Source organism: Coccinella septempunctata, chromosome 2 (assembly GCF_907165205.1).
Source record: "Coccinella septempunctata chromosome 2, icCocSept1.1, whole genome shotgun sequence".
NCBI classification, from domain to species: domain Eukaryota; kingdom Metazoa; phylum Arthropoda; class Insecta; order Coleoptera; family Coccinellidae; genus Coccinella; species Coccinella septempunctata.
Window position 1 is genome coordinate 43,370,690 of NC_058190.1, and position 15,132 is coordinate 43,385,821.

General features: G+C 35.8%; 1 protein-coding gene across 2 annotated transcripts in view; it reads right to left on the reverse strand.

Annotated features, from left to right (window-relative positions):
- LOC123306258 overlaps nt 1-15,132 on the reverse strand; it is a 265,491-nt gene that overhangs the window by 201,733 nt on the left and 48,626 nt on the right. For both annotated transcript variants that reach the window (XM_044888158.1, XM_044888159.1), the window contains exon 2: nt 9,306-9,362. In XM_044888158.1, the coding sequence (XP_044744093.1) occupies nt 9,306-9,323 (18 nt within the window). In that variant the 5' untranslated portion in view covers nt 9,324-9,362. The remainder of the gene's footprint in view (nt 1-9,305; nt 9,363-15,132) is intronic.

Genomic DNA, 15,132 nt, shown 5'->3' on the forward strand with positions numbered 1-15,132 from the left:
ACAGCAGAAGTTGCCTTTTCTGTTTTTATTTGAGAGTATTTGATGTTTCAGTTTGATTGACAATAAAATTTGGTGATTGAAGTTCATAGTTTTCGATCCATCCTTAGCTAGGCCTTATCACCCGCATCTACCATCAATGAATACTGAGCCATCTCGATCTGAATAATTCCCCGTACACTCCACAGTATTGCCAACTTACGAACCTAAAACTTCGGTCGGCAAGTCATTTTTTCCCAAATGACAAAGTAATCGAGACAGTCGTTTATTCAATTCCCCACTTTTTCGAGTTCAGCTGGAAATAACTTGCTGAAGTACCACATCGAATTACCGCCGGTGAAAATCCTTTTCAATCTCAGAATAACAAAAAGCAGTAATTTCCTTCTCCTCCTACGAGATCTTTTGTGAATACGTACGTGAACAGGGAGACGGATTTCTGTGTAATACCCATTTCCGTGCAGAATTCGAAGGCTTTCCTTCCATGAATTGCCCCAGATTTCCCCAGACTATTTCAATCTTTCACGTTCAGAAGTTGCGAGAAGTTTCAAGACCCTAAATTTTCTTACCTACGTGTTTGAGGGAATTCTCTAATTTCGTAGTGTTCAAGTGTGGAGCCGAATTTCTATATGAGTAATAATCTTGAATGAAAATATTTCGGTATATAGTTTTGTTCCTTTTGCGGCAGCCATTCGTATATGATTTTCCATACAAGGCATTCTAAAATCCATCTCGGCATAACCGTTTGGTCTTGAGGAAGTTTTAACTGATCCCAACTTTTTGGGAATTTTCGAAGGTCACTGATCATCCAGGAAAATTTTCATAGATCTAAATGTGCTACATATTCTGAAAAAAATTGTAATAAATCTGAGAATTTAGTCCATTTCGGCAGAACCGTTCGGTCTCGAGGAAGTTTCAACTAATTTCATCTTTATGGGAATCATTCTAAGGTCAACTTTAGAGTCACATATCTTCCAGGAAAATCATCGTAGATCCGAATTTTATACATATTCCGGAAGAGCAGCTCTCCTCGTAATAAATCTCAAGATTTCATCCATCTCTGCGCAACCGTTCGGTCTTGATCAGGTGTCTTCTATCAAGTGGAATTTGCAATTTTTGAAAAATGCCATTACCACAATGAAAATCTGAACGAATGGAGATAGGCTTTCGAAATTGCCTTCAATAGGTTCAACGTGTTTGAAAATCTATATTTTCATACCAAAATTTCAAATATCTGGCCCTGTTCAGAAGAAAACATTTTTTTTTATTTTTCCACTTTTCATTTTTAGTTGACTTCGAAGAGCTCTCTGGAGTGCAATTCTCTATTGAATCATCAACTGTTTGGTTTTCTAGAATCTGCGAAACAGCTTCAATGCACTCCATATTCTAAGACAGTAATAGAACATCCTGATTTTTAGACAGAGTATCAAATAGGTCATTTTATTGGGGTCTAATCCCTTGATCATTTTTTACCCAAAAAATCGAGATTTTCGAAATCGAGTTTTTGTGCTAGGATGGAAGCTTAGGCAACGCTGATTATAGAATCAGAAATCCCAAATGATCAGAGGAATATAACAGGAGATATCGCAGATTGAAATTTGCAATTTTTGAAAAATGCCATTTCCAAGATGAAAATCTAAACGAAGGGGGATAGGCTTTCGAAATCGCTCGCAATAGATTCAGCTTGTTCGAAAACCTATAATTTTCGTTCCAAAATTCCAAATATCTGGCCCTGTTTAGGAGAAAACAATTTTTTTTTATTTTTCCACTTTTCATTTTTGAGTTGACTTCGAAAAGCTGTCTGGGGTGCAATTCTCCATTGAATCATCAACTGTTTGGTTTTCTAGAATCTTCAAAACAACTTCAATGCACACTATATTCTAGTACAGTAATAGAACATCTTGATTTTTAGACAAAGTAGCAAATAGGTCATTTTATTGGGGTCTAATCCCTTGCTCATTTTTGACGCAAAAAATCGAGAGCGAAATTGTATTGTCTGCAATGACACAGCAATCACACCGCTCACCTGACCCACCGCAGACATTACAACAACTAGCCAATGTCTTGAGTGCCATTTGCCAAAACTTTCCTTCAACTTTCATTGATAAAATTAATGTCGAATCGGTAAGAGAACCACGAAGAGCTAGAACTTCATTTTGTTCATTTTTCTACTACGTCGTCACTCTAAAGCAGTCTTGCTTTCTATTGCCAATTCAGGCAGGCTATCCGTAGGCAGACACTCATCTTAATGCATACTGTTTTTTTTTCCCTTCATATATTTTTATTTCGTAAACTTTGAGTAGTGTATGTCAGTTTGAAAGATCAGTATCCAGAATCTCTTTTCACTTAAATGTTGCCGCTAGGTATCCCAAAAATTTTAGTAGTTTAGCTGTCTATATTTCATCTGTAGATTATGGTTGATTTTAAGGTTAGTTACCCTCTCTATATCTGATATGCCCTCTTAAACCCACAAGAGTGCTTCCAATGAATGTTTTCAAAGCTAGAGCGAATGGACCACTATAGCAATGGCATCTTGGAATTAACCGGAATAATATAATGTACTCAGATAGTAAAAACCCACCCCTAAAGTCTAAAGTCAAAAGGGTTCAGATTCAATCAGACAAATCGCTCCACCACCCAGTAGAAAAGTTTTCATCTCTCAATTGAAAAATTCAATTCTGCTTAAGTGTCAATATGTCAATAGTTACAGTGCTGCCAATATTGAAAAAAAAATGACAAAAAACAAGAGATATCCCACCGTTTATAATTCGTTCTATCAGAATCATCGAAGTCTGAAAGTCAGACGGAATGGGGGTCTCCCAACGCCCACGCCAGCCAGTCATGCCACGTTTCCGTTATCGGAAATAATAAAGCGAATTCAGTTAACGTTCAGCAATGACAGCGCTCGTGATTCCCCTGATCGAAGAGCGCGTAGCAAAAACGGACGTGGCGAATAATTATGATAGCCTTCGGAGTCCGATAGCGGGCGTCGCGACGCGCCATTTTGAAACGTCCAAATCGACCAGACCCCTGATTACTTTCATTCATTTGCCGGGAGCGCCCCACGTTGCGGCAGTTAGGAAAACCGCCTAATATGTCATGTCAGAGTTTCTCTCATTATACTCTACCCTTTTCATTGCCTGCAACCTGTGGGGGGGCATAATCTATCTCCCGCTCGTTTGTCTTCATTAGAATAATGCCGGCAGCGTCCTGTATTCGCTATCAATTGAAGTTTCTTGGTTTTGCGGGCGGGGGACTTTTGAATATGGTTTTATCGATCATGGAGGTGGAATGCGGGATGTTTGTTGTTGGGGTTGTCGGGTCCTAAAGAGCAGGAGCTGGATCTGTCGTTCGTTTTGGACTCGTTGATTAGATTGAGATTGTGGTCGATTTTGTCTTTTTCCTAATATTCTACTCAATCAATCTTCAAAAGATCGTCTATGAAGTTAACATCTGACGTTGTCCTCAGAAGCCTAGGCTGCCTTATCATGAGGATTCCTAACTCTTCCCAATGAGCTCTTTTTAGTGAGCTAGTCTGCTTTACTGATTTCAACAGTAGAGCCACGAGACACCAAAGATCAACTCATGGCAGATAGCTTATTTGTCTTGTTCTTGCACGGGAATATTTAGAGGGTGAATGGAGGCCATGAGATCTATTGTTCCTTTGCACTTCTGCAAGTCTGGTCTCTACTGAGACAAAACTACCGCGAGTTGATGTTGAGAGTATTATCCTCAGCTTATGAAGGTTTCAATAGGGTAACAGAATATGTGCAGGAGTTTCATTTGTGCTCCTGTACACAGGCACAAATGAAAATTGACCAACAAAACTTGGTCTAAATTCAACATATTCTCCTCTTAATTGGATACATTTATTACAGCGAACCTGCAACGTCTCTAGACCTTTCAAACAAAATGTTTCTTCTTGCCCTGCAAACCAGACCTCCACAGCTTTTATTACCTACTCGTTGGAAGAAAATTTACGACATTTTAAACTATTTTTCAGTTAAGGAAAGAGATAATAGTCGGATGGAGCCAAATCTGTTGAATAAGGGGTGTTTTCTAGTAATTCAAACCCTAAATCACGAATTTTTTTCATGGCAACATGAGATTTGTGTGCAGGGGCGTTGTCCTGCAAAAACAAAACCCCTTTGGATAGCTTTACGCGTCTTTTCTCTTCAATTTTTTCCCGTAGAGTGGTCAGCAATATCGAATAGTAATCTCCGGTTATTGTTCTACCCTTATCCAAAAAATCAATTATGTTTCACCATGGCAATCCCAAAAAACTGAAGCAAGAACTTTTCCAACATATTTTTGGACACGAAGTTTCTTAGGTCTTGCAGAACCTTAGTGTCGCCTTTCCATCGATTGTTGCTTCGTTCCTGGATCGTAGAAATGTACCAAAGTCTCATCCATAGTAACAATTCGGTTTAAGAAGTCTACATCGTTATCAAATCGAGCACAGATCGAAAGCGATGCTCCTACCCTTGCACTCTTTTGGTCAACATTCAAACATTTGGGCATCCATTTTGCAGCAATTTTTCTCATGTCCAAATTAACGTGAAGTATATGATGAAAGCGTTCGTATGAAATATTCAGTGCTTCAGATATCCGTTTTAGCCCAATTCGACGGTCTGATAAAATCATGTCATGAACTGCATCGATATTTTCAGGGACTGACACAGAAACTGGCCTTCCCATCGGTCATCATCTTCAATGGAAAATTTACCTCTTTTGAAGCTTGTAGTCCAATTTTTCACGGTCGCATACGAAGGACATTGATCATCAAGGGTATTAAGCATATCTTCGTAAATATGCTTACCTCTTAACGCTTTTGAATAGAGGTATTTGATGATGGCTAGATAATCCAATTTCCATTTTCAATGGAGAAATATCGGGAATAACTTCACAGAACTTTTCTCAGCACAATTTCACAACAGATGATATGACAAATATCTTCATAACCAATTTTTCAACGGTAAGAAAGGTGACAGTCACTGACAGGTAGAGATGTTAGATTTGGCAGCAAAACACCTGTTTTTAGGTTCATAAGAAGGTCTGAGGTTCCACTATTTTAAGATTCATATAAACTAGTATCGCTCGATGTTGAAATATCGTGTTCTCTACCATAAAGCGATCTCAACTCTCGTTTTTGTTTTGAGTTCAACTGACAAAACATTTTAGGTATATCTGTTTATATTGATCGCAATTAATTTCCTATGGCAGCGATTTATTGTAACCAAAGATTATAGAGGAAACAGATAGGAAACGCACTCAAATCTCTTGTTCTAAAAACCAACTACATTTCGGCCTTTTTGCCACATTTGACAATGAGATGGCGCTGAAAAAGTTCGGTCTATACAGGAAACTGTTCAACAACAGTTTTCTGTTTTATACTGGAAGGGCGCTTAATTCGAATTCTATTACTTGTAAGTATTTCAATATGGACTTAGCTGAGACTAGAAAACAAACATTCTGAGCGACAAAACCAAAGTATGGTTTTGTTTTGTGATCAGACGTGTTGACTTGCAGTAAAATGTTCACTGCACATCGTGTAGTCAGTCGTGTTTGCTCAAATCATTGGCTTTAAGCCCTGAAAATTGTATCCATTTCGGAGCCCACCGAGTCACATGGTACGAGTTTTAATACTCACATTTACATTTTCCTTAGTGGAGTAAAAACCTTAATTTCGGGAAATCCATTATATTTGATCCACAGTTCTTCTACATGCAATAATTTTCGAACGAAATTCGGAGGTTTTCACCAAGAAATCAGACAAAAAATGTAATAATTAACAACTAGATGGTCCTAGATAAACAGAAAGCACTACGAGAATCAAAACAGTCAATCAAAACCTCTTTTATCAAAGTGGGCATCTGAAATCTTACCAAATTCCATAGGTTTCTGCAAATGGCCCTCAAATTGATATTTCAAGCAGTCTCGGGGTCTTAGTAACACATTTGACACACAGATGGCGCTCACATCACTTCAGTCCCTTCGTTTCCCATCTTTCTACTTTATAATCTTTGATTGTAACTATACTTTTCCACGGATACAATGAACGTACCCTTTGTAGGTCTTGTAGCCTGATAAACTATGTAAGTATTTCCGTGAAAATTCTCATGATCTTAAAAATGATGACGTCATGATTCAACAAGCATAATAAACAGAATATGTGTCAAGCATGTCATGAACAAAACAAAATAAGCCTAAATCTGTATACAAGAAAATGAAATGCAATATTACTATCAATAATGTTAGAACGATAAAATAAATCTCAAAATCCTTTAACAGCAGGTCTGTATAGAAGAGCCTTATATCTGAGTATACTTAAGTGAACTGATTCTAACCCACCCATATTTCATCGAAATGATACCGTGTAATAAACAAAACGTACCGCTATACAATATAAATGGAAGACGACATCAGATTGAATTTCATCTATTCGGAAATGAAAGCATCCGTAGATTCGATACGTCGCCGTTGGCCATTTCGTAGAGTGTACCCAGCTGGGGTATCAGATGGCCAGGAAAATAGGAATAATGCCTTACTCGGTCAACATCGTAAAATTGTCCTCATGTTGCTGATTGGCGGTTAGCTCTTGTTGGGGAGTTTGTTTCGGGAAAACGAGAGGAGACGGAATGTTCGCTTATATATTTTTCCCGGACTTCCTATTTCTTGTCGCCTTTCCGGGAAATCCAACGCTAGGTCCACATCTGATCAATATTCAATTCGCAAAATGGCAAGGTGTTACCAAAGAGTAACAACTTGTTACTGGTGTTGGTGGTGTTACACCACAAGCTTCACATCATATGACATACTTTCTGCTTCGCAAATGTTAAGAATCTACTGAGAAATATATTTCCTGAAAAAATGCTTCTATTTACCCACAGAACTATTTGGTACATACAGGGTGTATTTGAAGGTGAAGCTTTTTTTTCAACAGAAGCTAGAACTGGTCATAATGCAGCGTTTCAAAATGACAAAATTGAAAAAAAAATTGAGAATGATTACTGAAATAAATCCTAATACGAACTTACATCGTTTGTTAGCTGAATTATCGCAAAGCAGTGGGAAAATCTCCTGATTCGACCATGTGGTTTCGTTTAGGATATTGGCCCGTTCGATATTTACGTGGTAATGAAAATGGACACTCAGGATTGCCGAATTGTTCTCATTACTTTTTAGTAACTTACACGATTTTATGAAATGGCTCATTTCGATACCAACTGACAGAACAGACACAATCACAATCTTCTTGTTCGAATATTCCAACAATCTTCGTAAAAATGGGATGAAATGTGTAAACATCATAACACTTTTTCAACACAACTAAGACAAGCACATTGAAGAAACTGCCTCGATTCTCAACATTTTTCATTCACCCTAAATTGCACGATACAACAATTATGATTCTCTCAAAAGTGACCTGATGCATCTAATCCGATGAACTTGGTACTGAACCATTCATTGTCCAGCCATATGTTTATGTTTTGTTTCGTTTTTGCGTTGTCGGAGTCACCTTCCACAGTCCCCGAGTCCCGTACTAGAAATTCAATGAAATTTTGTCGAACTTCTAGGGGTTGTATCTCAGCCATCTTGGATATTTTATATAGACCAGTGGTTCCCAACTACTGTTTAATAGATGGCGTTAGTGAATAGAATCAGTAGTACAGTCAATACAAACTTGCTGAAAAATTAGAGGACGTCGCAAATTCATTCATTTTTGAAGATAACCTTCGATCTTTTATTTGCAAACTTCAATTGTGATTATAAGTAAAAATTTCCAAAATGAATCAATTAAATAATCGTCAAGACGTAACGGCTGCATCGAGCTCCATAAAATTTTCAGATTTATTACAAGAAGAGTTGCTCTCTCAGAATATGTATCACATTTCCATCTGCGGTATTGTTATTGAGAGATAATCCACTCGAAAAAATTTCCGAAAAGATGGAATCAATTAAATAATCGTAAAGATCGAACGGCTGCCTCGAGCTCCATAAAATTTTCAGATTTATTATCTAACAAGAATAATATAAAAAAGGTCCCTGGTAAAAAAAGGTTGGGAACCCCTGATATAGAAAATTTTTGGTTAAACGACTTATTTTGATGAGTTCTATCTTCTGTCGAAAAAAAAGCCTTACCTTTGAAAATACCCTGTATACCTTTTGGTCAAAGATATGAGGAAGAATCTTTGCTTCATTTCGGAAATACAGCATTTATGAAATGCTATCATGTTGGAGAAGCAAATATTTCAATCCTCTCCAAATCTCTAGCGAAAAGGATCTTCAATTGAATCCGATAAAAAATGATGCAAATATTACACTCTTTCAAAAACATTCCTGAAGTTTTCCATATTTTACTCAACCATGGATTGAAAAAAATTGTAACCTTCGCCAATTTCTGACCCATGTACTCAGGTGTAATTTGTTAAGTCCAAACATCTTTTTCTATAGTATAATTTGATTGGAATTTGAGCACATATTCAGAGACCCAAATGGATCTTTTCAATGCTTTTTTGGAAATATGCTTGTCCCAAAACAAGACCTCTAAGGATTCAGGAACTTTTTATTTCGAACAATTCTGTACGTCTCTCAACGTTCTGACGTCATATACAGTTTATATTCTACTCAGTAGACTAATTCATCTGTTTTATATGATACAATATTCAACATGGGAATTTCTCAGCTGTAATAATGCTCGCTCTGTATATTACCATACTAATCCCTCGGTTTATGGTCTTCGAATTAGATTATGCAATTGACGTAATCAACTACTATGCAGAGAAGAACTTTATTGTCATTGTCGTTTAAAATATTAACTCAGTTATGACCCGGACCATTTCCACCCACTTTATGTAGTTAATTTGGACCCTTTATGGAAGCATAAAATTTGATGTCTAAATTTTGAAGTTTGTGGGGATGAAGTTTAGTTTTATATTCTTCATTTGCATTTTAATTTCGACGTTCAATATTCTAAGTTTCGAGGGCTTCTACGCCGATTTAGGAATATTTTAATGAAGGAGCGAGTCCCGCCGTGAAACAGCGAGCTATATTCGGTCGGTTAATGGAATATTTCACACGCTTTTTTGGAAATCGATAACTCATCCAAACTTTCAGGATCAGGTAGGGGCAGATATTTCACTTCTCGGAATTATCAAAAAATGATGAGTTGAAAGGGGAGATTGACTTCGTTCTGAAATTCCACACAATTTCATTCAAGAATCTTCATCATTAAATTCCAGGTGTCCTCAATGTAACTCACACTGGCCCGATCAAAAAAGTTTGTAATCATTTGAAATTTTTTCACTCACCGTGTTCACTGCTGTCATTTCTTCTGAAGCAAGATTAGTATCCACTACGCTGTCATTCTGTAAGAGAAAGAGAATGTGAATGAAATTTCAGTAGTATATAAAGCTGACAAGTTATAAACTCAAGATTCTATACAGGGTGTGTCTTTGACTCGTATGAATTTTTAAACAGTAGATTCTTGAGGTCAAAAGAAACACTTTTTTTCCATACCATTTTTTTTTATTCGGCCCTGATAAAAAGATATAGCCATTTTAAGTTTCATAATGAGCTGTGCCATCCCTGGAAAAACAAAGTTACCTTCAGAATAACTAGCTGAATCTGTGGCACTACACATCTGTGGATCTTTTAAACAGATTTGTATTTAGCGAAAGTACCCAATTTTTCGAATTTCACAGATAATTCTTAATTTGTGAACATCAAATAACAAGAAAACGGCGCATTCTACTATAAAATAAGAAGAATATTTTTATTTTACAAAGCGTACGAAATGGTCATAATGAGAAAAATGCAAGACGTGGGTGATATCTTGTGTTCGAAAAAGATTAATCAAATAAATGAAACACTATATTCCGAAATTCATTTCATTCGATGAAAGCGTTTTATTTGTGAGATAGAACTAAAATAAAATTTTTTATGGTTTTTCAACAGCCTGTATCTTCCAAACCGAGCCGATTCGGAAAAAATGGTGAAGAAAAAAACTGTTTCTTTTGACCTTAATAATCTACTGTTAATATATTTGTACGAGTCAAGGACTCACCCTGTAGAAAGGTCAATGGTCAATAAACTAGGTGTAATTTATTTAGTAGAAAAGTTTTTCGTCGAGAAATTAACAGAGCAGAGGCAGAGTTGTCACTAGAACAGAGCTAAATAATTATTTTGTATGAATTGGCTCATGAAAAACAACCAAACTAGATTTCAGTGCCAGTGAATAGATTGCAACATCAATGAATGGAGGGATATTCACCGGCCTTTTCACAAGAATTCGATTTGCATTTTTGCACTTTCAGGATTCCATTTGAAATCGGCTTTGAGTGCTTCAAATGTCTGAAAATGAGATCGCATAAATCTCCCCTTTCACAAGTGTCCCGCTCACCAAAGTCGGAGGATGCTGAATTGCACCATTTCTACAACAAATTTTGATCTCCACTCTTGGGAATTACTCGACCAAAAATTCTTATTTCAGTTGAGCTCTTTCGTCACCACTTTGACCGTTATTTAATCGGTCTATTCTAAGCAGGCACGGAAATGCCCATAGACTTATTACCCCAATTAATATGAATGTGGAAATATCTTGAAGATACTTCGGATGAGGTAAACCTTGATTGTAGAATTTGCGATGCTTTTTGAAACTTATCCCAATCAGAATATAAAGTAGAAAATATGAAGAGGTCATAAGAAAAGAAAAGTAAATATCTGGAGCTCAAAAATCCTGTTTTATTGAACTGTAGGTCAGACATTAACAATGTTACACGTCTAGTAAATTATAGTACATATAGTAAGAAAAGAATAGAATAGTTACGATAATCAAAATGATTGCAAAGCAAACTACTTATATGAAGGAAAACAGCTTTTGCAAGTAATGTCATTAACAACATAAAAGGACCGACTTTTCCTAAAAACGGCTTTACTATTTTTGAAATAACCCTGACCATATGCATACTTTCTCATAATGATAAGTCAAAATGTCTACTCTTCTACAGGCATAATAAAGTTATGTTTTCTCGAACTATTGAGCATGGCAATCTTTTTGAAACACAATCTTTGAGTCAATGTCTACAATAATGGTTGAAGCTCTCAAATCCTCTTGTCCTCTATGGACCAGACGTCACCAATGGTGATTGGTGGTGTCTGTACTATACTAAACTAAACTTAGTACGGTATAGTATAGTATAGTATAGTATAGTATAGTATAGTATAGTATAGTATAGTATAGTATAGTATAGTATAGTATAGTATAGTATAGTATAGTATAGTATAGTATAGTATAGTATAGTATAGTATAGTATAGTATAGTATAGTATAGTATAGTCCATTCAAAAATGATTGACATCACAGTTGGACTTGAAAGTCCAGACGCAGCTCATGAAAGAGCTTCAAGAATTTCTGCAGTTTTAATCACAGAATTGGAATAAATAAATATAACCTAGAAAAGCATTTGAAAAGAAGAAATATTCCAATTCAGAGCATATTAATCTGCATTCAGAATTCATAGAATAATGTTTCTAATTTGTACGAATGAATTAAGGACATAAACAGCAGTACAAAATTCAAATTATCGTCAGTCAGTGGTTCAGTGCATAGATTCACTTATAATTAATCACTGTTCATTTACAATACCAACCTGAATTCCGCAACACAAAATCTTAACTTATGGCCTATTACCAACTCAAATTCAATTTTCCATAGCCACCCAAGATGTCAATCATTCCTGAATGGACAATATAGTATAGTATAGTATAGTATAGTATAGTATAGTATAGTATAGTATAGTATAGTATAGTATAGTATAGTATAGTATAGTATAGTATAGTATAGTATAGTATAGTATAGTATAGTATAGTATAGTATAGTATAGTATAGAATAGTATAGTATAGTATATTATAGTATGGTATAGTATAGTACAGCATATATAGCCAATGGTTAATCTTTATTATCATTATTCATAGAGCAAAAATAGTTAACCCAATTCAAGCATTACAATATTCAATTCTTCAAAGATTATAGGGAAATTTCAAACAAAATCGATATCATCCTGAAAAGAGAAGAAAAAAACCATTTTTATACGTTCGATCAAAAAAAACCGGCCTTTTCCAACTTCAGTTTCATTTCCAGTGGGTCTCATAAAATAGAACATCTATGTGCTCGCCTTTTCTGTAGAAAAAAATTCACAATTCCTCTCTACGACGCCTGAAGTATCAATTAAACTGTCGATCCGACTGCGATCCGCCTCTGTTGGCTCTCTACGATTTTTTTTTGCGATTTCTCTGTTCAATTCGACGAATGTAGGTAGGTATTGTCTGATGATTTATTCACACTTCGGAAACCACTTTTTGCGCCCTATTCTCAGAACAAACGAATCGCTCCCCCATTGTTATATTAATTGTTTTCGACACGACTGTAATTAATTATCGCCTGGCGTCTATCAATGGGGGATTTCGAATCAAAGCTGAAGTTTTCATCTAGTCTCCGGAAATATGTCAACAGGAAAATAAATTGACCTAGTTTTTCTATTTCGCGATATACGTCAACGTGCGGAGTACAACTTTCAGCGCCAACAAATATAGTAGAGCGAACAGATAAGAGTTCCCTTGATTCTAGTAGAAAAAATCAGTGTGCCGCGAAATACTGAAGGCATGATGTGTTTCTCCTCAACGTAAAGTCATCCTGAGGTGATTTCACAGTACTTGTGTTTCTTTAAAAGGGAAAAAAATACACTCCTGGAAAAAAATTTTTTTCACCAAATTCATTTCGAAATAACTTTTTAAGGTGTGTATAGATTTTGATCATGTTGTTGTCTATTTCTAGCCTTTTTCATCTAGTTTATCACCTGGTGTCGAGTCTGCAGGATTTTCAATAGAATTTGATGATATACAGGATAGAACTGAATGTTGCTATTTCCTATAAATTTCTAAACACCCTGTGGAGGTAATTAGTGACGCAATGATGGGTCTTTAAATGAGTTTTTGAAACCTGACCTTCTCTCAAAATTTTCCAGTTTAATTCACGTAAATAGCTCTTTCTTGAAAGGAAAAACGATTTTTCAAAGGAAACTATGCAATTGACAACATTGTGAGCAAGTGGCTAGATCATATATTTCAACCTCTGTCTGAGACAGAGGACAGAGGGAGTTTAAAAACTATCCTAGGATGGAAAGTGAATGGGCGTCGTTTTGTAGATTCCCAAAAAAAATAAGTAGTAGATGGTTCAATAGAAAACTGCACTATAGATTATATCGATTTTATAAGTAATCCAATTCTTTTGTGCATGATATCGTGTTACGTTTATAGATATACTCTGCAGTAATTTTTGGCATAACTGTCCAGAATGAATTCATTACCTAACCCTTGGAATTTTAAAACGTTCGGAGAATAATTTTATTTTTAAGTACCTACAAATGTAACTTGTTGTGCTCTAGAAGACAGTTCGTATGGATGTGACTGCTGATGTGTTTCATTCTATTTATGAAGTGTCATTCTCAACTGCACTAAGATGTGGTTATTGCAAATGAGCCAAACTCCGTTGTTATTTTAGGAGGATTTGAGCAGAAATATGGTGTAAAATTCAAAACAGCGTAATATAATACTATGTGAAGGAGGCATTTCAACTATTTTCAAAGTCACAATGGCAGAACGTTTTCATTTCAGATCGAAAATGGCAGATTCATCAAATGAATCGTTGGTATCGCTTCCTTGATCCATTTTCTTATAATCTGAAGCTGGTTATATCCTTAAGGTAATAGGTGTTCTCGAGTTATTTTCAGAAAGATGATATTTCCTATTGAATCTCAAAAAGTAAAACTTAACACAGTGTCTTGACATCAAATTGAAACATGAACGATTTGTTTCCTCTCAGATTTTGATGTGGATTTGGAATGTTTCCCTGTGAATTTTCCAGAAACAGTAACTCTAAGAATAGAATTGTTGGAGCTTGAATGTTATTTGAAGAAAGAAGAATGTATTTTATTCCACGAATAGTAAGTTTAATTGAGTGTCCATCTTTTATCAAAATTGCTGAGAATTCGCTCTCCATTTAGAATTGTCAAAGTTTCTCTCGATGAAACAGCTCGAAACAGAATAGCTCCACAGTAAGCTTCTCAATACACCCAGGTATGGCTCTCGGAGAATTTCCCAGAATGTGCTTAGGAATGTAAGACAGATTACCACAACAGCCATGACGTAATTCAACAAAGCACACATACGTTTCCACTTCAGTTTAATCAAACACAAACATGTTCTAAATCAGTGTTAACTGCCGCTGAACAGTAGAACCAATTACTTGAAACAGTTGTACCGGATTAGGGATGCAACCAGTCATCTCAACTAACATATCCAGAATCCTGAATGATGCTGGCAATTTCACTTAATTTTTGAGATCATTCGATTGAAGAAGGATGAAACCTTTCAGGCCATAGTGAAAGAATCTTGATTTTTTCTTCGTTATGAGCATTAGAGGCTCCTCGATTTAACTTAGAATTCAGAACCGGATAGAAAGTTCAAATATACAATAATTTCACAGTTTTCGAGTTTCAGAAATAGGAAATTTTGTTTTTCCGTATTATTATTTTGAATCTGCATACTTTTTATCGTGAAAGAGATATGTCATTTTATATTGGTTCGAAGAATTTTATAATTGTTTACTCAACCATTCATGAAATGATCTTTTTTATATTGATGTTATTTTCAGAAAGGAGATATGTTCTTTCATTGAAGAGGACATAGCTGCATGTATGTTTGAGCTCTGAATGCTACATTTATGGGACAAAACAAGAATCACAGGTTACCATTTTGGTTTATAGCTGCTCTGTATATGGCCACCTAGGTCATATCAAAACCTTATCCCAATTTCAATTATCAAATAATCCAATTCACCGGTATTTTCTTTTCTTCAATTCATGATGGTCGAGTCCATTAAACTTCAAAATATAAGGTTTTTGTACGTGGTTTATTATTGCAAGTAATAAACCAAAACTGCCAGAACGTAAAGTGGACTGAAGTTTGTCTGAAAGCCCGCACACCATCTCATTACTTATACAGCACGATCAAATTAATTCGGGACAAGCTTCACGAATAAAAAGGCTCGGTTGTACATGTTGTTATCGTAATAATAAC